Source organism: Varanus komodoensis, unplaced genomic scaffold, assembly GCF_004798865.1.
Source record: "Varanus komodoensis strain SLA01 unplaced genomic scaffold, ASM479886v1 scaffold15, whole genome shotgun sequence".
Lineage (NCBI taxonomy): Eukaryota > Metazoa > Chordata > Lepidosauria > Squamata > Varanidae > Varanus > Varanus komodoensis.
In genome coordinates, this window is record NW_025335440.1 from 10013045 (window position 1) to 10036395 (window position 23351).

The 23351-nt window shown below is 49.1% G+C and overlaps 1 protein-coding gene across 6 annotated transcripts in view; it reads left to right on the forward strand.

The window, feature by feature from the left end:
• Positions 1-23351, forward strand: part of LOC123020642 (sodium channel protein type 5 subunit alpha-like) — a 270015-nt gene that overhangs the window by 133062 nt on the left and 113602 nt on the right. For all 6 annotated transcript variants that reach the window (XM_044424589.1, XM_044424584.1, XM_044424586.1 and 3 more), the window contains 4 exons: positions 8679-8811; positions 12002-12240; positions 13364-13537; positions 15175-15531. In XM_044424589.1, coding sequence (XP_044280524.1) covers positions 8679-8811; positions 12002-12240; positions 13364-13537; positions 15175-15531 — 903 coding nt within the window. The remainder of the gene's footprint in view (positions 1-8678; positions 8812-12001; positions 12241-13363; positions 13538-15174; positions 15532-23351) is intronic.

Consider the following 23351-nt stretch of genomic DNA (forward strand, 5'->3'; position numbering starts at 1 on the left):
GAGAGGGGAACACTCAGCCTGAACAGAGAGGCATCTTGGTTTAAATCCCACGGGAGCTAGTGGGGAACTTTGTAGGATTGGCCCTGTCCATTTCAGGCCCTGAAACCATCACGAGGGCTTCTCCCGTGATGCTGCCTCCCGGCGTTGACTTTTGTTAACAAATGTTTAGCAATGTGCTGGAGTGGGCAGCCAGTGGAAACCACTCTTGGCACCTCCGTGGTTGTCTAGGAAATCTCACTGAGGTGCTATAGCAACAGATGCTCACTTCGGTGAGGTGGAGAGAAGGATGCTCTTGCCTCCGTGAAGCAGATTTGGCACCTCTTCTGTTTGAGACCGTATGAGAGAAGTGAAAAGCGAATCGGCTGTAAGCCCATGGTCTTGTGGGTTCACCTCTTTGGGAAAGGAATAAATCATCCCTCCGATCCATTGTGTAAATTCAGACATGAATGGTGTTTGGTGGCTGTAGCTGTTGCGTTCTTGAAGGCAGTCACAAGCTAGGCATCGTTGGGCACTGGCTGAGGAACATGCTTCAGCAGGGGCCCATGGACCAGAGGTTCCTCAGGACAACCCACCATGTTTCCCTGCATCGTGCTCTGGTCCAGGTTGTGATGATAAGAAGGACGCCACTGCTTACATGCTCGCTATTTTTCAGCCAGTCAAACAAGCAAGTGGTAGGAATGGTGAGCTGCAAACGAAGCTGGCGAGAAGGTAGACTCCCCATTGAGGATGTCTTGCCCAGGGGCCTTCCAGAGCTGGGAGCTGACACTGCACTGCCTTCGGAGGATAGATCCCTATGGTAAACTTACCGGTTTAATAGGAGTTGAACCAGTGCAGCGCCCTCTACAGCAGGGATGGACCATTTGTGCCCCTCCAGATTAGGGTTTGGATGCATCTCATGGAAGCCAGTCCTCTCGGATTCGCAGGCTTCCTCTTGTGCTTGGCCCAGTCTTCCGCGAATGCCACAGAACCCTGATCACACAACTGGCAATCTTCTCCCACCTCATGCACAGCAGCACAAACAAAGGCAGCGGCACGTGATGTGGAAATGGGATGCCGCCTGTGCAGCGGTCACGTGGGACTTGTTTCCTGGAGAGCACCACACAAATGCTGAGTGTGTTCACCAGGAACGTGGCTCCACAGCTGTGACAAAGTGGACCAGAGTCTGAGAAGTCCACCCCAAGGGATCTGCTGGATTCCCACCCCCAAGCACTTCCCTACACCAAATGGTTTGACCTACAGCTCCCGTGACCCTTCACCACTGTCTTTGCTAGCTGGACCTGACAAAAGTTGTAGGCCTTGAGTTCTCATTCCTGCTCCGAGGAATCCTGGAAATTTTAGTTCAGTGAGGGTGCTGAGAATTCTCCACTGGGATTTCTGACTTTCCCCAGCCTCCCCGGGCTGATCAAAACTGGAGCTCCCAGCAGCCCCGGGAAAGAACTGCAGCAAATTATACTTCATGTGCAGAAAGTGACCTGCGAGATGTCTTCTGCCTGCCCCATAACACCATCCCATGAAGCTGAATGGTGGGAGATGCCTTCCAATAAAAGCAAGGACTTCTTCACACAACTCACAGCTCAACTATGGACTTAAGTTCCCTGAGATGTAATGCTGGCCACCCAGTTGGGTGGCTTTAAAAATGGACCAGGGAAATTTCTGGAGGAGGAGGTGACCAGTAGCCCCCAGTCCTGATGGCTCTATGCTACCTCTAGCGTGCCTGTGAGCAGCAGTTGCTGTGGAACATGGATGTGAAGGTGTTGTGGAGCTCATATCCTGCTTGTAGCTTTCCTGTGCCTGGCTGGCCAGTACGTGAGCAGAAGACGGGATGGGATGACCCCTTGGACTGATCCAGTGCAGCTCTTCTTGTGCTCTTAGGGGTGTGCCACACGTCTTTCCCATCTCATGACTCCATTCCTCTTTGTCATTGAAGACTTTATTTGTGAAGTTATTTACTGATTACCATCCCATGTTTACTACTTAGATTCATTTCACAGTTGTGTTTATCCTGCCCCCACATACCACCCCCGCTGCTTTTACTGTTTATTTGGCTCTTGTGCGCAGTAGCAGCTGGTCCGGACAACAGCAATCTGGTTTTTCTTGAGTGGCCTGGATGTGGCAGTCAGCATGGTGGGGGGCCCAGCCCAGCCCAGCCCAGCCCTCCAAATTTTTCCTAGATGGCCCACTCCCCTTTCTCTTGGCCGCTGGTTCTTTTGGTGGTTTGTTTGATTGGTGGTCTTGCGTCTTTTGCGTGCACTTTTCTTCTCCATTCTAAAAGGCTGAAACATGTTTCTTAATTCAAAGGCTTAATTGCTGGTAAGAGCTTTATGCTAAAATATGCTGGCATTCTTAGTATTTTGAGTATTTGGGGCTGTGCCCCCTTTGCCTTCAGCCTCACACACGCACCAGTAGAATCCGGGTCCCCAGCGCTTCTCTGAGATCGAGCAAAGAAGTTTAGCACCTCGGTTCTGGAGTACTTCAGGGTGGGGACAGAAGAATGACCACAAAAGTGTCAGTGGCCATTGATGATGATGTTGTTGACGATGATCCAAATATCTCAAAACAAGGAACCATCCAGGACAAGCTATAGAAATAAAAGGGAACCTTCTCCCCAACCCATGAATGAGTGAAGAACGAATACTAATAAGATACGGAAAAGGTCATCCATTCACGATCCCTTGCATTTGTTTCAGAACAAATTAATGGTGGACCAGGTGGGCCCAGTTCAGTTCAAGGTCTCATTCATTCTTAAAACAAATGTAGTTGCTTGTTAATTAAAGTAAAACATGAATTTATTCGTTTTTGGGGCATTTCCTTCCCAAAGCAAAGCAAAGATGAACTGAGAAATGGGGTGTGCATTAGAGGTGATCTTGACATATGGAAATGAATCAAATCTGGCTTAAAAGGGGAGATCTTTATGGTCTGCCTAAGAGCCAGAGCTGAAGGAACAAAGCATAGGAATGAGCTGGGGCCAGTGCTGTGAGGGCCCTGCCTCTCATGTGTCACAGCCTTACTGATATTAATGGCACCTGCCTGAAAGTGAGCTCTGAGAAGGATTTCACCATAAGATTATTTTCTTATTTATGCATTTATTACATTTCTATACCACCAATAAGCTGTCTGGGTGGTTCACAGCCATGTAAAACAATTTAAAACATAAAACACCATATAAAATACAGAATAAAAATTTAAATAGTTAAAGCAACAGTGTAAAATGAATGGGAAAAATATTGCATGGGTGAAGGCAGTCCTTCACATAACCTGGCCCAAGCTGTTAAGGGCTTTAAAGATTAAGACCAGCACTTGGAATTAAGCCTGGATTTGTACTGCTGGCCAGTGCGGCTGGCACAGGGTTGCACTTACATGCACACACTTTCTGGACGCCACCAGCTCCAGGCAGCTGCATTTTATGCCAGCCGATGATTCTGATGCATCTACAGAGGAAGCCCAGCGTAAGATCCTTAATGTCTCATTCCCTTCTGGGTTTTCATTAACAAAAGTCTGAGCTGTGATCTAACGGATCTGTAACATTTCCCTTGAAAGTTACTTCTGGCTTCAGAACATTGGTGGGCTTTAATAAAAGGCATTATTTTCCTGGCACAGTGAGATTTGTTAAAAAGCCAGTTTCTGGTTTTTAATTCAAATGCAAAACCCGAGCAAAGGGGCCCTTGTTGGTAAGTCTTCTCGGCTCCTCTTTGAATCAACATCTGCTTCGATGTGCTGTGCCCATTCAGACTATTTATTGTGGAGATCAGTCTGGAGCCATTGCACAATTAAGAGTCAGCAGTCCTTCATTACATCAGGGCTGATTGCCTTCTCTGCCAGGAACAAGTTTTGTAAGAATTAAAACTTGTGGGCCACAGTTGTATTTCTGTCATTGTCACACCTGTTGATGTCTATGTTGTTTGAAGACATGAATGGACGTCGAGGCTGGAAAACACAGGTCTCAGGTCTGCCAAACTGGACAAATGCAAATGTTTGGCATGCACTGCAGGGAAGCTCCATCATCCTGATCATACATGGAACAAAAGCTGTGTGACTTGAGCTAACTCGCACCCATCCATGACAGCTTGCAGGGGAATGGCCGTGTTAGTTCACTGCAGGAAAAACAACAAAGAGTCTCAGGTCAGCTCAAAGGCAAACACATTTGCAGTGGAAGAAGGGTATTGCTTTCTGAAGTTCTGTTCATCAGATATATCATGGGTGGCCTTATGCAGCCTCCACAGCCCAGTGCCTTCCAATTATGCTGGACTGCAGTCCAGTAATTCACCAGCTCCCGCAGTCGTGTTGTCTGCAACAGTCCAACATTTCTAGAGGATGCTAGGTTGGACGGAGGTCTTGGTTTTCACTTTGCTTTGCATGCTGCAGTTCCCGATTCATGCTTTTGTGTCCCATTTATAGACGGAGTGGGTCATCTTCTGTGGGCAGAAGGCCTTGCTTTTGCGTCGGGAGACTGAGTTGGCCCTTCTGCTCTATGGTTGGACAAGCTGCATGTTAAGCGCTGGTGTGTTGGTGTGTCTTTTGAGGGCTGTATCTCAGACTAGGATGATCAAGACTCCAGAACTTTGCCTTCTACCTCCTGGGCCACCAGTTTTCCGGTGACCACATCTGGCTTGACAGATGGAACTGTCTGATCATTGGCCATGCTGCTTGTGACTGGTAGAAGTTTCTGGCCCAAAGCGCTTGAAGGACCCCTAACCAATGAACTTGTTTCTTAGTGTGAGCAGCTTGCCTCAGTGAAGACCTCACCTGGCTAAGCTCCTTGTCATATCCTGATGCCCCTTGGAACCTAACACCACCACCCCATCTTGGATGACACTAGCTTTTTCCAAACTGGTCCTTTCCAGATGTTTCTGAAGGCAACTTCCAAGTATCAGGGCCATTTGTTCAAAGACTGTTTTTTGATCAGGGCTTTGACATTTCTCAAGAGCATTCCCTGCTTGCCTCCCAGGAAGCACTTGTAAAATATCTGTGCAGGCTTCTTAGTCCATCTGTGCGGTATCATCTTTTGCTTTGTACTGGCGATGGGTGTCCTGCTAGGCTGATGCAGACATTCTCCACCCAGCGGGCGAAGTTAAGCAAGCACTGGGATTGGGTTGCCATGCAGCAAACAGTCAATGCAACTGCAGCACGAGGAGCTGCGGAGTGAGTGCAGGCCACAGGAGAAGGCCAGAGCCTTTTCCTAGGGGGTTCCCCAAATGCCAGGCTGAACGACCTTCAAGGTGAGGCGGAGCCGCAATACAGGGCTGCCCTGTTTGAGGCCAGATGGCGGTGCCTGCATTGGACGAGGTCTCTTCTTCACGTTGCAGCCGGGTTGAATCATCTTGCATGATTCAAAAGGTCCTTGGTGTACACGGTAGATTAAAGCTGCTGTCAGGAAGGACAACTTCTCCCAGGCTTGGTGTGTAATGACTTTGGGGCTTTTGGAGCTTTCTCAGAGAATTGCTGGAAAAAATGGGGCTTTATGTGAGAGAGCTCAGAGAAACCATGTCTGGAGAAATTTGGGTCTCCCCCCTCCATCCTGCCTGCTTAGCAGTGGGGTAAATGGGGGTGGGGGCTGAATTCTTGCTGCCTCCCTCCTTAAGCTTCACTGCTGGAATGTCATATTCTGGAGTGTCCCTCCCTCCCAGGGTCCATATCTTTTTGCAAACTTACATAACAGCCTTTCCCAACCTGGTGACTCCCCCAGATATTTTGGACTACAGCTCCCAGCATCCATGTCCATTGGCCCTGCTGCCTGGGGCAGGATGGAATTATGGTTGGAATGGCGGCCACCAGGTGGTTAGGCAGCATCAAGCCATTGCGAATGGTCCCCACTGGCTTATGTGACCACTTACCCATTGCAGAAGAGAGGAAATGTACCACCAAGAAAGAAGGAAAATGGGAAGGATTTGTATGGAATGTTCTACAGCTAATTTACACATGTAACTGCAAATTTAGGAACCCTTGCTCCCATAATTTAAGCAGAAATACAATGCAGCTCACCAGAGTGAGAAGATTACAACCTTTGTGTTGGGCTGCTCGGTCTTCTGTCCATGCACTGACCATTGAAGACAAGTTCAGCTGCACTCGTCTTTCTTCTTATGGTTCTTTATTTTCCCTGACCTGCATAATATTTTGCAATGAAGATACTTCCAAGACAGGAATGAATCATAAGGAGATGAAAGAGCTGATCTGGAACAGTCCTAAGGTCCATCTCATTCAGAATTCTGTTTACCCTGTGGCCAGCCAGTTGCCCACAAGAACCATCCTGCTCATGTCCCCCAAAAACTGGGATACATAGGCATATTGCTAGCAATACCGAAAGCAGAAGATGGCTATCAGGACTAGTAGTCACTGACTAGATGGACCTTTGGCCTGATCCAGCATCTCGTGTTCTTATGATTGCCCCCGTAACATCGGACACAGAGCTATGCTACCACTGGGAAGAGGGAAAGTGGTGAATGTTGCCATATCGTTCATCATGGGTTCTGTGCAGAGGAGCTCCGTTTTGCTAGTCAACCTGGCCAAGCTATGATATTACTAAGAACAGATCAAGAAAATGTATCAATGTGAGAGGAGGAGTAAGGAACCAGTATGGTAGGACCTGTTATGGTACTTAGAGTGTGATGTTTCTGTCCATATAAAATCTTGTACTGGGGGTCTTGTGCATTATATAACCATCAGTGCTGTAGATCTTGCATTCAGCACTTCCTGAATTTGCAGAGGAGATGGAGCTGATTAAAAGTGCACTCAATAGTAGCAGGTAGCACAACGGGTGTTGAAGGAGGATGGTGGTCCAGTTCCTACAACTGCTTTCTCATGCTATGGATCTGGGGCAAGTGTATCCATGGCTGATTCGGTTTTGTCATTGCCTTATTGCAGGGGAGTGGAGCCTTTTTCAGCCTGATGGGAACATCTTGAGGTTCACATTCCACTGGGGTCTGTAAGGCCCAAAATACCCCAGATAACCAATATACTTTAGCTTATTGCTCTTGGTGTCCCTAAGCAAGCCTTGATGGAGAAAACTGTCCAAATCCCATGGTCAGGGTGTGGGGCCCAGGGAAGGTGGCAAGGCTGCCCGGGAGGCGAGGAGTTCCTCATCCTCCTTCTTTCTACATGTCCTTCAGTTCTTGGGCATCTCCCTGCTTTGTACTTTTCTGGGTCTGAAGTGAAAAATGAGGAACCGGAGCAACAATTATGCAGATGGCCGAATGTGGACTCCGGCTTTCTGTGGAATTAGTAGAACACAAACACTCGCTCGCTGAGCACACATTTTCCTCAGCGAGCGAATGTTGCTGGACTTCTTTGCTTCTTCAGTGTTCCATGCCTGGCTGAGTCTTGGAAGGCTACCAAAACATTCCCACAAAGGAGGGGAGGCTGAATGTGGAGGTCAAATTTTGCCCAGAGATCTTAAACACCTGGTTGGCTGGATCCACCCTTCTGCTCAGAGTCAGATCATCCTTCAGCACGAGTGATTTAAATAGTTTCTCTATCCCGTTTTATAATTTGAACACACACATGCACATGGAGAATCAGGAATGTCATTCCAAGCCCAAGAACACAATCTTTTGCATGTTTAAACAGAAATGTAGCCTGGAACTCCCAGCATGCCCCAACCAGGTGGCTGGGGCATGCTGGGAGTTGTAAGCCATTTTCTACCTAAAGATGCATAGGTTTGTACATTTTGCCACGTTTCCCCTTCCCCACCATTTTGTCTAGAGTGAAATTTGAGTCTAACTTGGAATGTCCTCCTCGTTGAGAGGCGTTTGACCATGTGTGCAACACTCGGGAAACATCTCAGGCAGATTTTTCTTATTAAGAGGCACGGGAAGGAACTTGTTTAATTCAGTGCCAGGGTTCAGCTAGGCTTTGTCGTGAGCTGTTCCTTACCGACTGCATTTTGGATCATAAGGGGCTGCCATGTTCCTTGTACCTTTTCCTGATCTTATATTGGATCTTATATCTTATGAGTGCTTCGAACCAAGCCCCACAGGCTCCAGCAGGACACGCTCCCAGAGCAGTGTGTTGGATTGTAGACTAAAGGACTGACGGAGCCTCTTCTCTTTCTTATACTCTGGATTTCTGGACGATGCAGGCGTCTTTTTTCTTCCAAAGATCTGGCATCCAGACTTAGTACTGTTTCCGCTTCTGCTTCTTTCCTGTCTGTTTCTGATCCAGTGATCGTGAAGCAGGTTGAGTTGGGGGGTGGAGGCCACGGAGTTGCTTCTTTAAGGTGGACCACAATTTGTGCATTTTTAAGCTACTAAGGTAAAGTGCACAAAGCATGCCATTTTTGCACGTGGAAAGCTGCCACACATATCAATCTAGTGCAATCTGTGCAAATTGTACCAGCACAGCACAGTTTTCTGTATGATTTGTACAAATTGAGCAATTTGTGCTAATTTCCCGAGTCTTTAGCTTTTAAAAAATGTGCCAATCAACGCCTGCCTTTGAGGCAAAAATCTGTAAGCTGGCTTGACTGTCAACGCCGGAGTTCAGAGGGCTGAAGGGAGACTTCCCATCAGCAGCCTTCATCACCCTCGTGACTTCCAGATAGTCTGGAATATAATTCGCATCACCCCTTGCCCACTGTCTGGAGATGGTGGGGCTTGTAAGCAGCCCATCTGGAAGGCGTCACCTTGACAAGGGCTGTGTTGGGTGCATTGGTGTGTTTTACTGACTGACTATGTTTCCCGGGACAGACTTCACCCTCCGAAGATGTGAACAAGAAGCAGCTGTTGTCCCCCCAGCGACTCTCAGTGGATCAGTCCGAGGAGCATTTCCAAAGGCAGAGAGCCGTGAGTGCCGTCAGCATCCTCACCAGTGCCATGGAAGGTACGCCATTGCTTTCAAGTCCACCTGCACTCTCTAGGCACCACACGGAACGGTAGCCACCTGGACCTTCCTCCCGCCACGGCCGGCTGAGAGGTAGTGCATCTGCCAGGGAGGCCTTCCAGGGGAGAGTTGTTCAGCTCTCTTTCAGAAAGAGGGTGCTCTCCTCCTGCCTTGGAAATTTTTATCTCTTGCTTTCTTCAAAGAACACAGCTTTGGATGGTAACCCCTCTCTGGCTAGTTCTAAGCTCCTCAAATCCACAGCGCTGTTGGAATTTGGCTGGGCTTCTGCCAGTGTTTGACACTGTCTACTCAGAAGCAAGCCCCACTTACCCCCCCCCCCCGGTAAGTGTGCGCAAGGTTGCAACCTGGATGTGGTCATTTCCTGCATCAGGGTTGCCCCATGCAGTTTGGCCAAAGGTCTTTCTCAGCATCAAGCCAGAGCCTTAGGTCTCCTAGAGACTTACCCAGACCATGCAGTCATTCTCCCAAGACCTTCCCCAGGTGAGCCTTCCCCCCTGAGAAAGAGGTGCTACAGGTGGCTGCTAGGGAGGGGGAATTTTTAGTGGATGAATGTTTGGAGAGGTTCACTTGGCACCTATGCTGTGATCTTTTGGGCAGCAGGTGAAGACTTCTCTCTTCTCCTGGGCTGTTGATATTAATCTTGCATATAACAATATGTTAAATAATGGAATAAACAACAGTGCTTATTTTTATCATTGAGATGTTTGCACTGATGCTTATCCTCTGTGGCTTTTATTCTGGTTTTATGCGGTGGGTGTTGTAATCTGCTTCACATGGTATACCTGTTTTCTTCTTTGCTTTTCTATGTTACAGTTTCACCTGTATTTTGTAGACCACTTTTGATGGAGTGATACAGAAGTACAATTAGTAAATAAATAAGGAAGGGAGAAGAAAAAATATTTCTTTAATTAGGGTGCATGTTTAGACAGAAAAAGGTCTTTAGTTCTCAGCATTCCCTGGCTTGCCATACTTGCTGGCCAGAGCTGGGCGTTCAAGGACTTCTTTCCGTCTAAATTGGCATAGGATGGTGCCCCTTCTCTTTTTATATCATGTATCAGAAGTATCTTCTTTAGCTCTTTAGGGTTTTCTTGTTTTTGTTTTACTTTTTGCCAATCTCCTCCATCCTTTCCTGCTCAATTCTGGCTAAACAAATTTGCCCCCTTAAAGAAACCCCTCCACTATCTGCCCAGCTTATAATTCGACATGATACTGTCTATTACCTCCATAGCACTCTGCCTCCTGGGTCGATCTGGTCTGAAAAAAGTCATTCTGGCCTCAAATAGTTTTAGGCTCCAGGATTTTATCAACGTTATCCTTCCTGACCTTGCTGTGTTCAGAACTGAAAATAAAGGAGAGAAAGAAGAGAAATCTTAATTCTGTGTCAGTCATGAAGAAGATGGCAGCAACCCAAGGGTTTCTGCATGGGTCACCTTTCACAAAGACTGTCGCAACTGGCATGGGTTTCAGATGCTGAAGCTAGTAAGGAACAGACATGGAGCTGACGCAGTAATCTCTGAAGTCACCCTGCAGTGCCAAGGTTGGCCAAGCGGGAAGAAGCCGCACCATCGGTGTAAGCTTGAATCCCACTTTCGCTTAAATCGGTGCGCTGCGGAAGCACATGTGAACCGTGTCCCTGTTTGCCCATCTTGCTTTCCAGTGTTGCAGGCCGGGACGCTTCTCCTCCCCTGCTTCCTAGATTCTGGGGTCTGGAGCCAGCTTCTTCTGCATTGCACGTTGCTGAGCTCTACCCATTCTCTCAGGTCTCCGGGAACAGTAGAGGTACACAGGTGCAATTAGACGTGCGGAGAGAAATTTGTTTGGTTTTCATTTGAGTATCTATCTACCCAATTCCACACTTTTAACGTATGCTGAACCTCAGTTATCCTTTGAAATTCACATTTACTTAAACTTTGCAATGGAGTTCTCCATTTTTTAAATGCATCCAAAAGGGTGTACATTGGTAAAAGTTCGGACAAAATGTGTATATGTGACAATGAGACTGCTTTACCTTAGGGCAATCACTTGGGAAAAAACCCAGGCAAAGTTCCATACAAAAACACAGGTATTAAATGTTCTCACATACCCACACTGGCCAAAGGCAGTAGGTGGAGCTATTATCCAGAACAGAGAGGACCATCCTGCCTCACAAAACTCCATCATTACTCCCATTTGGGGTCATTTTTTATCCCAGGGAATAGTTCCTCAAAAATGCTGCCTTTGTGCTGGCTGGAATTTTCCTTCAGGAGATTTTAATCAACGTAAGAATCGCTTTTAGCTATTAGCAAGTACAGGTAATTTAGAGTTCGTTGCTTTGTAAACTATACAAAACAAAAGCTGCATAATTCTACATAGTCCATTGACCTTCTCTCTGCATAAGTTGTTTGGCCTTCAGATTGTACAAAAACTCATAGCAAAGCTTTCCTTCACTCTCTTTTAATTCAATTTGCTTAAGGGTTTAGCTAAGATTCTTGGCTTTTAAAACAGACCAAGATGTTCTTCTCTTCTTCCTTTGTTTGGGCCTATTGTTTGGGATATAAAAGAACCCCAAACAACTATTCCTACAGAGATGCTGGGATACTTTTCTGCCCTGGGCATGTTTTGGTTTATAGAAAAAGAAGTGTTAAAGGACGGGGCGGAAATGTGGAGGTATTTTAGACTAGGTACTCTGTGACAGTGTCCTGGAAGGGTGAGTTGGTAGGACTGATTGTGTTTAAATTACAGTACAGAATGCCACTGGGGGTGTGCCAGTTACGCCGCAGTGTGGGATGAAGGAGATGGGAAACCTCTCCAAAAAACGAGACAGCAGCCCTAATTCTTCCCCACAAATATGTTTGAATATACGGAGAGTCAAACCCAGACTTTTCAGAGCTTAGCACCCAAAGTCCTCTGCCTGGATGGATGGATTGGTCAATTTTTGTAGATAAATAAAGCTCTCAGGTTCTTTCTCTCCAGCGTTTGACATTATTGGTGAATTTGGGTAAATTCAACAAGAAAAATTCTTACCTACTTCTATATGTGACCTGGTGGTTACCACTGACCCATGTGCCTGAAAACAGGGCCTCTTTGCTGAAGAAGAAAAGAGCAATGTAAAAGAGTCGTGGATGGAGCGGCTTCCTTTCTCCCCTGCATTGTCTGACCTGCCCATCTGTGCTTGCTCCTTCTTACTTAGAGCTTGAGGAATCGCAACAGAAGTGCCCACCCTGCTGGAATCATTTTGCGGTCCGGTTCCTCATCTGGGATTGCTGCCCGCTGTGGCTGCTGATCAAGGAGAAGGTCAAATTCATCATCATGGATCCCTTCAGCGACCTGACAATCACCCTCTGCATTGTGTTGAACACCCTCTTCATGGCCATGGATCATTACAAGATGACAAAAGAGTTTGAGGAAGTGCTCAACGTTGGAAACCTGGTAAGCAGACTCCTCTCAACCCGCAGTACATTTGAGCAGAATGCAAAGGAATGGCCAGGGAAAGAATGGCCAGGATGGCCCGGACCAAGGTCCCACCCACCCAGCCATTTGCTTCCGACAGTGGACAGCCCGATGGCCGTGGGTGACCAGAAACAGAGCATGACACAATGGTCTTGCCCTGTTATTTGGCACCTGTGTACGCTCTGCAGAATCCTACTCATGGCCATTCCTTTGATCTATCAGGACCCATGACCATGGGTTGCTTTCTATGAGTGCGCCACGACTCCCATTATCCCTGACTGTTGGCCATGAGGTCTGGATTCAATGGGGTTTCTGATCCAATGACATGTGAGGGCTGAGGTTTGAGAATGGTTGGGCCACTCATTTGTAAAAGCCATTTAAGGCATAGCCTAATGAGGGGCAAATGAGGGGATGGAGTGTTGAGGGGGTGGAGCAGACTGTACCACCTTCAATTGCAGAGGGGTGGGGAGGGAGGCTTCTCCATGCACCAAGGTTCACTGGGAGAGCATGTGCTTTGCATGAAGAAGGCCGTGAGACATGTCCTTGGGAAGTGTACCTTTCCCAGGGACTACAGACATTGTGGTAACCTTGGGAAAACTCAGCAGCCCAAAAGAAAGGGTTTCTGCCCCACATGCTTCTATCCATTGCATCAGATATCAGAAAGAGGAGGAAGGGACTTCCTTGCCTCCTCCTCTGCAGTCACCTGTTGTCTCTGGAGCATCGCCACCAGCTATGTCAGCCAGGTAAGCGGGGTGTATAAAGAAGGGAGGAGGGAGCTGGTTTGATACAGGATGAGAGTCAGTTTGGGGTTCATGGGGAGAGGGAAAGGCTAAGTTTGGATGGTTCCAAAATAGACTGCAATATTTAAAGGGCGTTAGGGTGATAATTCAGTTCCTTTCCACCTCAAACCAACTGAGGCCAGAAAGGACTCTCACACATCAGCTCTCAAGGGATCTTCTTGCACGTGATACACCAGTGAAACCCTGGTTTGTCCAGGAGTGCACAGTCACCAGCAACTGCAGCCAGCCCTGGGTCAGTGTGTTCTCATGAGCCGTGGCAGGACAATCCTCCCTACTGATTAATATCTTGTTGCTTTCCACAGATCTTCACTGGGATTTTTACAACTGAAATGGTCTTCAAACTCATAGCTCTGGATCCCTACTACTATTTTCAGCAAGGCTGGAATATTTTTGATAGCATAATTGTCACTCTAAGCTTGATGGAACTAGGTCTTTCCAGCATGGGAAATGTGTCCGTGTTACGCTCCTTCAGACTGGTAAAGTTTTGCTTGTTTGTTTTCTCCCGTCTCCCCTCCGTCCCTCCCTCTTTCACACACAATGCACCACCTTTGCATTAGTTTCCAAGGAAAGCATTTCAGATCACAAGAAATGCAAAGACTGCTGGTCTGTTCACGCATGCGTGCTCTCCAGTGGAAGACTGATGAGTTCTCTGATGCTTTGCACGAATGAAAAAGGCCGCTTGCAAGCCACACATTTCCTAGATTCAGGCATCACGTCACACACTTTCACGAGTGACTCACATATAGTTTCAGTTTTCCCCCTTTGTAAACTGCACGAGGAAACAGCAATTGACTACATTCGTTTTTTTCCGCAAATGACCAATTTCTCTTTTCTATATTAAGAACATTTGAAGTAAGAGATCTGAGATGAAAAGTGCTGCTAGCCAGGACTAAGCTAATGAACGCTGACTTTGGTGGCCATGTTTGCATCTGTTGTCCCATCCTTCCCGTTTTAGGCTATTTTAGGCTGCATTGTCGTGAACACATCTATATTGCCTTGATGCTCTTTTCTTCAGTGTCATTTTCCACCTCCCGCTTTGCGCTTCCAGTCCTTGTCCTCGTTTGCTGCTGCAGCTGATGGGCTGCGATAGCCCCACAGGATTTTGCCCATGTCACAAGACTGAGGTGACAGAGAGGATGGCACAGGACCTCAGAGCTGCAGTGCCCACAGCTGGGCTGCAGGGCATGTGCCAATGAGCCTGTGGGTCCTGAGTGGATAGGAGGGGGATGCCAGTCGCACTGAGCAGCAGGAGCCATTGTAGGGCAGAACGGCTGAGAAGCAGCCAGAGCGCGGTCCGACCTGCCCCCGTACTTGGTGCAGAGCTGCCGGCAAGCCCGGGAGGCCTGCGTGCACCCTGTGCCCAAAGGGCGGGGGCATTCACGGCAGCCATGCCTTGTGCCCTCTGGGTTGGGGAGGGGAGGGAAAGAGCCTGATCTCCCGCAGCAATCGGCATAATTCCCGCCCGCCCCCGGCACGCCCCCGTTCTCCACTCTGAGGTGCATTTGGGGCATGGAGGAGGCAGCTGGGGCACCTGGGGCTCAACCTTTGGAGGTGCCACCGTGAGCGCAGAAAAGCCTTCAAGGTCAGGGAAGGGTCTTTGCCTTCTGGTGGAAGTCTGTCTTCGGGACAGGCACCGTGTGGGGTGGCAGAGAGGGGAAGAGGAAGCAGCACCAGCTTCTGCCACATCCCTCTACACAAGGGATGCAGAAAGCCAAAATCCCTTGTGAGGGCCTGGAGATGGTCCCACCGCTGCTCTCCTCCCATGCTTGACTGGATGCTTGAAACCCTTCAGGCTTGGAAGGTTTGGGGCAGCCAAACAGGATTGTGCTTTGGGTGGTTTGGGCCAGCGGCAGCCTCCAGAATCAATACGCAAAGTGCCACAAGATTTGAGCTGCAGACCAAGACCAAGCACGTTCAGCTCTTGCCTTTTGGCTCAACTGCCATGGGAAGGAACACCAGCCTAGGTCTGGATCGAGCAGACAAGAGCCTCACCCTCTCTGTCCCAGAGGCGCTTTGCATGCAGCTGTTTGGTTTCCCTTTTCCAGTAGCAAGATTGTCTGCCGTTTGGATCCACTGCGATAACTGAGTTGTATTTTCCTGGCTTATTTTGCAGCTGAGGGTCTTCAAGCTTGCAAAGTCGTGGCCGACATTAAACACGCTCATTAAAATCATTGGAAACTCTGTGGGTGCTCTGGGAAACCTCACCCTTGTTTTAGCAATCATCGTCTTCATTTTTGCTGTGGTTGGGATGCAGCTGTTTGGGGACATGTACTGCAAGAACGTGAACAAAATCAGCACCACAGGACAGCTGCCCCGCTGGCACATGAAAGACTTCTTCCACTCTTTCCTCATCATCTTTCGCATCCTGTGTGGCGAATGGATAGAAACCATGTGGGACTGCATGAAAGTGGTTGGCCAGCCTCTGTGTCTTCTGGTCTTCTTGCTGGTCATGGTGATTGGAAATCTCGTGGTAAGTACTACTGGATTTTTAAAAAAGGAAAACCCTTCTTACTCCTTTTCCAGAACACCAAGGGGTGGTCTGCTAACTTCAGGGACTGAAGGTGATACCTCGCCCAGACTGAGTTCAGTGTTAGCAAATCGCGACTTTGTGGTGGATGAGCAACATGGAGGTTATTCGGATGTCACAAGAAACTGATCAAGGGCGCTTGCTCCCCTGCTTATGAGGAGGACTGGGGTGAAAGCAGCCTTAATGAGAGCCTGATCTGAGAAGATGAGGCGTGGCAATGTTCACCCGAAACCTTACACACCTCCATCTCTGACTACAAGATATATGAGTGATAAACACATTCTCCAAGAGGGGGAATGGGGGCAGAAGGTGGGCTGCGTACTGGTCCTTCAGCATGCGCAGCCCAGGCTGGGCTAGCACTGCAGTCCCATTCTAGATCCAGAGGCTGTTGGCGCATCCGTCGCTGTGTCTTTCTCTTAAGGGCCTGGAAGGGAGATGGGCCTTCCAGGCAGCATGGTTCATGCTTTTGAATGTCCCACTGTCTGTTGAGCGCTGGAAGCGTCTATCGGCTCTGTGTGCATTTCAGCTGAAGTGCTTGTTTTGACGTTCTCGGCTTCTTCTGCTGCTTTCCAAGCTTGGAAAGGGAGAAGTTACCATGAGCTGGATATTAGCTCTGCTTCGTCACACTCTTGCAGCCGTCTGTGAGTTGCTTTCCCTTGGTGCTGCTGCTTCATGCTTCTGCAGTGTGTTTCATAAGGTGGTGTGGATTGGGGTGATGGTATAGATCATTTTTTCCCAACATGGTGTCATGCAGATGTTGAACCATCAGACTGGAGTTGATAGGAATTGTAGTCCAATGCATCTGCAGGATAACAGGAGTGGGAAGGACAGAGAAAATCTCTCCCATCCAAGTGGACCCACCCACATTGTTGCTCAATTTGCATGTGCTGCAAAGCCTTATGGGAGAGAATCGAAGAGATGTGACTCAGTATATATGTCTAGGGGAGGCACTGGGGTCCACTGCATCCCACTACCCTTTGAAATGCTGGATCTGTTTAGATCTGTGAGCTGGTTGTGCTTCTGTGAAGCTGTTCTGTAATCTAGCTAGTTCTTGATGCAGTGCTTTCGGTATATAGTGACCTCTCTGAGCCTGAATTTATGATGCACGTGATTGTCTAGGTGTTAACACTTCTGGCTGGGCAAGCATGTAAGCAATTCCGAAGCCTTTGGTGTAAACTCATGCTTCCTGAAATGCGTCCTGGCAAGTTGCAGTCCTACGGCGAGGCTGCCAATTTCCAGTCAGATGATGTTAGTCATCCCTGTAGAATTGCATATCTTGACCGCAGCCACCAAATTAGGGTCTGTGTCGCTCTCTTTAGCGCCATTCTAATGCACCGCTGTAATCACAATGCATTCTGAGTGTCATTGACGAATGCCGTCAAGGGTCTGGTGGAACGGCAGAATGGATGGAATGAGTCTCCCCCGCATCGCGGGGGAAGCAGCTTCGGAACTATCCAACTTGTATAATGATGTTTACAGTAAGATTTTGCAAAACGGCTTGGCGGGTTTCAGATGGAAATGAAGGTCACGGGGGTTAATACAGCAAACTGTGGGTTGGCAAGTTATTAAGCAACGATGGAGTGCCTTGTTAACGGCATTTTATCAGGCTTCCCGGTGGCTGCCAACAAAATGTAATTGTACCCCGTGTTGCATCATGTGAGCTGACACCGAGGAGCTGTGTGATTGCCGCCTGTCTCTCAGAGGAGAATTTTGTAGAGCAATTTTGAAAATTGCTAACATTCTCGCTTGGCTGCGAACCTGGCTGCCGAGAGAGGCCGGGGGGCAGGATGCACGCTGGCCTCCAAACCGCAGTGATGAGGTTCTGACCGGAGACACACGGCTGGGTGATGTTTCTGAGCAAGGCGGCAGGTGAACGGGGACAGGTGCTTGGTTGATCATGGCAGAGAACCCGGAATGTTCTGTGGCACCATTCCACACACTTTGAGGGGGTTCCGTGCCTTCCCGGGAGATCAGCTCCCAGGGGCACCCCAATAAAAAGGAAGTCTTCTCCTGGAAGACTCTCACTGAAGCAGCCTTACTCAGCTTGCTGCTTTCAGTTGTGTGGGACCCTTCCTCCCACCCTCGTGGCACAGGGAGTCGGCCTTCAAACAGCTGGAGAATATCTCCTGGCTGGAGAAGTCTCACTGGAGAGATCGGCAGCCCACTGTCCGTGCCGCTGCTACCTGTGATACCACGGCATGCTGCACCTTGGCTTTGGCCGCCAGGGCCATGAGCTTCCAGGGTAAGCTGTTGGCATGGCCACCTTTGCTTGGCCGAAGGGCAGCCTGTTTTCCGCTGCCCCTCGGTGCCACTGCTGGTGATGCTGGGTGGGTGCTTTGCTCCCACCAGCTGTCAGCGAGGGCCAGGCGACACTGTCTTGCCACGCTGCCGTCGCCGGCTTGGTTCTTCAGTGCAAACAACTTTTTATTTGGATCGAGATGGGGGCTCTCGGGCGAGGCGTCACTGTATCCCTGCTTCAATGCCAGTCAGCTTGCAGACTCCAGAGAGTCGGCAGCCCCTCCGAATGCAGCAGGCTCCTCCGAGTGTGATTGGAGGCCACAGGGGCTCGCAGGTGAGGGGCTGCTAAGGATGTGCTTTGGGCAGCGGACCCTGGCAATGCTTCCCGCAGCTCCCTGGGCTTTTCTGGACCAAAACAGCACCCAGGAAACACCCCCCCGCCTTCTGCTGGCCTCTCTCCAGGGAGTGATGTCCCAGCTGGCGCCCAGCAGCCTCCCTGAAGGTCAAGGCTCCCATCTGTGGGGAAGGGGCCGCCTCCGCCTCTGCCGCCTGCTCCCCATCTTGTTCACTAGGGAGTGGGAGGCCGGGTCTGCCATGGTGGGCCCAATTCTGCAGTTCCCATCTCAGTGTCAGAAGCTGAGCCTCCCTCTGGCCTGGAGCCAGTGAGCGGGGCTGTAGCGAGGGGCTGGCGCTTCTCAGGCTGCAGAGAGCTTTGCGATGAAACCGGGGACATGCTTTGAATTTGGATCGCCGATGCCCACTGTACATTTCCTCTCCACATGCAGGTCAGGCCTGCTGGAAGGCAATACCATGAGCATCCAAGCTGATGTTCACATTTGAATATAATAAACTCCCGCACCCTACCTGCCCCCCCCCACACACACACACTGCCAAAAGCAAACTTCATGCATGCAACAGCAGCTGCAACAACATTTTTGAAAGCATCATTTCTTCTTAATTTGGAGGGGCGTGCGGGTAGGATGGCAGGCCTAGTGATTCTTATGTATGCTTGCATTTTGGCTACCCGACACCCTGAAGTAGATGTTATTCTTTTTATCAACAATATCCCCCTGGCTTCTAAATATTTAACAGACACAAAGTAGTTGGAGCGTATTTATTCAAGAGATCAAGAGCAGTTTTTGGTGTTTTTTGCCTTTTAACAAGCTCTGTTAACTATGAGAGGGATTAACTGCTGAAGGCAGGCATTTCTTCTACCCTCGGATAAATAAAGCATCTGAACTGTGCGGTATTAAAACCCAGAAAATTATTCCAGCTATGAGCGTAGATTGCAAAGAAGTGTAGGGGAAAAAAACCCCATAGAATGGGTTGCAGGTGCAGAATTTAGTTTCCTGAAAATCTCAGCTTGCTGTCTTTACTTCTTTATTTTTTTTCCACCTAAAGGAGGTTTCTAGTCCATATGATAGCAAATACATGCTTGAAAGCATGCAGGCAATGCCAGCTGAAATTTCAAAGCCTGAATCAGATGTTTACAAGTTGCTGCTGTCCCTCCCACAGCTACGAAAGCCAAAACAAAATAGCAGAAATTGCAGAATCATTTGAGAAGACCATGGTCTTGAATGGCAGCTGGGAAAGAGAAAGAATAAGATTTTTTTTTCTCCCCTTCAGCTTGAGTGATGTATATGGGCTTTCCTATGAATTTGGACTGCTTGCAGCAGAAAGGGCTGTGTGACAGGCAGCAACTGTGGGCCAGCAAGTGAAAATGAAACCTTGAAAGAGAATAAAGATACTAGGAGAGGAACTACAGCTTAGTGGTGGAACAGCAAGTCCAAGACAGAACACCCCAAGGTCACATCTCAGCACCTCCAGTTAGATGGACTCCTGGTATTTGGAGAGGGCCCTAAGGAGCCCTTCTAGGCAGATGGGACCAAACATCTGATTCAACATACAGCAGCTGCTTATGAGAGGAAGGGGCAGGGATCCGTTAAGACGGGGCTGGGCAGCCCCACGCCATCACCATAGGTTCCTGGAGGGTCCTGCAGCAGCAGCCGGCAGAGGTTGCATTTTGGGAAGGCCTGGGAATGCCAGCCGTGGAGGCCGGTTTCCTGGAAGTTCCAGGAGCAGGTGCATAGAGGAGCTTCGTTTTCGGAAACTTCAGGGGCAGCAGCTTCGAGGTGCTAGGTCCCCAGAAAGTCCCAGAGGATGGACTTACAGGGTCTGAGTTGCTGGAAGGACTAGGATAGCTACTTCCTGGGGAGTGCCGGGTTCCTAGAAATCAAGATAGGACAGTTTCAGGGCCTGGCTTCTGGATGGCCCACCTGTAAGAGATTCTAGCCTGCAGACTCTTTTAGCTTGCCTGGACCTGCCCAACAGCCCCTTGAACCTCTCTTCCTCCCCATGACGTGTTTCCGCATTGCTGTAATGGCTGCTAGCATTTCAGTCCCAGGAAAGAGGCTCCCTGTTCCTGATGTTACGCTTGCACGCTGCAGTGTGCATCTGAGAGCTGCCGTGGAATAGAAGGGTTGGGAACTCTCCACTCCCTCCCTCGAGCGTGTGTTAGATTGCTGCCTGGGTCGCCGTGACCCACATTAAAGTTTAGCAAGTGAAAGCTTGCTGCCGGCTTCCTATTTTTCTGTCACAGGTCCGGCATTGCTTGGCCTTGTTTCTTTTAAAAAAATTATTAACCACTTGCTTCCAAAGCACCTTGGATGCTGACCTGTGTGATACTGAGCGGCATCTGGACCCCAGCCTCTAAGTGTGGATGGAATCCCCCACTACAGGAAAGGGAAAAGGGGAGAGCTGGCCGGTCAGGAACTCTGCACGGTTCCACATGTGGCCCCACCGCATGTGACTCATCCCAAGGGTCAGCAGAGCGGAGAGCTGGGAGTTGCCGGCTCCAGTCCCAGGGAGTCCTGATTGTGCAAAGTGCTGTTTGGGAGAGGACTCATGACTTCTCATTAAGAGGTTCCCAAGAAGGCATGGATTCTTGGTAACGTCCAAGCAACAAGGGGGCAGAATTGCCAAGGGTCTGTCCATCCCAGCAGCCTGTTTCCAATGCTGGACAGCCAGATACTCTGGATGCACAGAGTAGGCATGAACACAATGGCCTTGCCCTGACATTGGGCATGCAGGTCCATTGCGCACTGATTCTATTCGTAGCTGTTCCTGGTAGCCACCATGGCTAATGCTTGCCTTGGCGATGCATGTAAATTCCATCTCAGGCTGGAAACATGCCTGATTTTTCAGGTTGAACCTTGGGATTTTGTTCCATCCAGCACTGTGTTGAACTAACATGGCTCCTGACGGCCCCTCTGGAGGCCCCTACTCCCCCAGGTTGCCCCTCCGTGTAAAAAAAATACAATTAAGACAAAAGGGCATTTTTTGGCCCTTGTTGCACCCCATCATCACTCTGGATAGCTTTAAAAATGTTTTGATTCTTAAACATTGTTTTGGGTGCCACAAGGAGAAGAGGTATGGGCCAAGGGCTGGGTGTGATCCAGGTTAGCAGAAATGGCTCCTTGACTTTCCAAAGCTGCCCACACCTGATCTAAGAAGAAACAAGACAGAAGGAAAAAGGAATGGGGAGGGAAGAGGGGAAACGTGAAGTCATTCCTGGGCGAATGGAAGGGTCTTACATCTCCCAGTTCACATCACTGGAGAGGCTGCTGGTGAGAACAGCTGAAGAAGAAGGAACCTCTAGGAACTTTTGGCGGCAGAGTGGGGTGGGGGGGGACTTGCCATAGGGAGCAGGCCTGAGGAAATGTATTTTCACTAGCCTAGTTGTACACGCTAAGAACGTGCGAGGAATCTAGCAGGATTCCAGTGGATTTGCACAATTACACCCCCCGGAGTTTACTAGCCCTGTGCTTGTGCCAACTTTCTGTGGTAAAAGTCTAGCCAGCTTGTGGACTTCCATCTCCAAGAGGCGATTCAACATGTGCCTTTTTAAAAAAATACCATGGAAATTTGCACAAATGGCATGATTGGTGCCCATTGGTAGCCAACACATAGGCTATTCTAGCACAATTTACATATTGCACCAAAAGGGCATCGTTTTTGGCTTCCATTCTGTGCCATTTGCACAAATTTCTACAGCACTTTTGCTTAAATGGACAAATTGCAGCCTGGAAGTCCATCCGCTGACTTAGCCCGCTCCCAATCATTGGAGTGGAAGCGGGTGGCAAATCCACTGGGAACTAATGTAGGGAGTGGCTTCAGCGTTGGACTGAAGACCAGGGAGGTCTGGGTCTTACCTACCTCACAGGACTGTTGTTCTGAGAATAAAACGGAGTTCTGTACGATGCCTTGGGTTCCTCACAAGAGGAAAGAAGCCAAGATATAATTGCAACAACAAGGAGAACCACAGCAAGCGTTGAAATGAGCAGAAATTATTATTATTATTATTATTATTATTATTATTATTATTATTATTAGAACATTATCATTATTATTATTATTAGAACTTCCCAGTGTCGGCTCATCCAGGTCCACACTGAAATCAGGATGAAGCCCCATGTGTTTCATATGGTGCACTAAACCGCCACCTCATTCTCTCGAAGGCCTGTCTTCAGTCACAGCTTAAGGACTAGAGACCTGCAGGGCTTTTATCTATACAAACGAAACGCGCTTATGCTCGGGACGCTGAGCTTGTCGCAGCCTGGTTCCTCCGCTTTGTCCCAGCATGACAGCAGAGCGTTCACATGGCCACAGCCATAGGAAAGGCAGGCGAGGAAGAGCTGGTAAGCAGCCAGATCGCCCAAGGCAACGTCTGAGATAAGGAGAGCCGAGTCGGAGTGTATTACATCACCTTGGACACCTCATTAAGCAGAGTGAATTCATCTCCAGACGCGTCCCGTCCCGCTTAACCAAGGAGAGGAAGCTCCAGCAGAAGCATAAGCACATTCCGGGACACAAGCGAGAGCCAATTGTCATGCCATATATAATCCTATTTGCTCTTGCGCGTCTGCGGAGGATGTGAGGTGGCGGCCGTGTTAATAGGTGCTCTTAAAGCGCAACTGCCCCCTCCCCCCCCCCGGTTGCTTCCACCATTTAAAAAAAAAGGTATACGGCGGCCTTTCCCAGTGGCTGCCCATTGCCCGTGCTGCCTGGGAAAGATGGGAATTGCAGTCTGACACATCCTTCCGCCTGGCTGAGTGAGAGAGCCCGGTGTGGAGGCCCGGTGAGCCCATTGGATTTCAGGGTAGAGAGAACAAGTCGAAATCGCTGCTTGGTTTCAAAACTGACGGGGGGCCTTTTGGCCATTCAGTGTCTCCCAGCCTCACTTCCCTCACGGGGTTGTTGTGAAGATGTTGTGAGTGGGGCCATGCAATGAAGCAGCCTCCCGAATGATGATGCTGTAACGCAAGGGCAGGGGATCTCTGTTTTCCCCTGTGAAGGGCTGAATTTCTTTGGGTGATAAACTGTCAGGATGGAGGCGAAAGCGGGTGGACCAGCCCTCTCTCCGTCTTTCTCCGTCAGCCTCCTTCCCTCTTCCCCCTCCTTGGCCTCCATATGCTGTGTGCCCTCAGGAGAGAACAGGGACGGGGGAGGGAAACCAAATCTCTTTG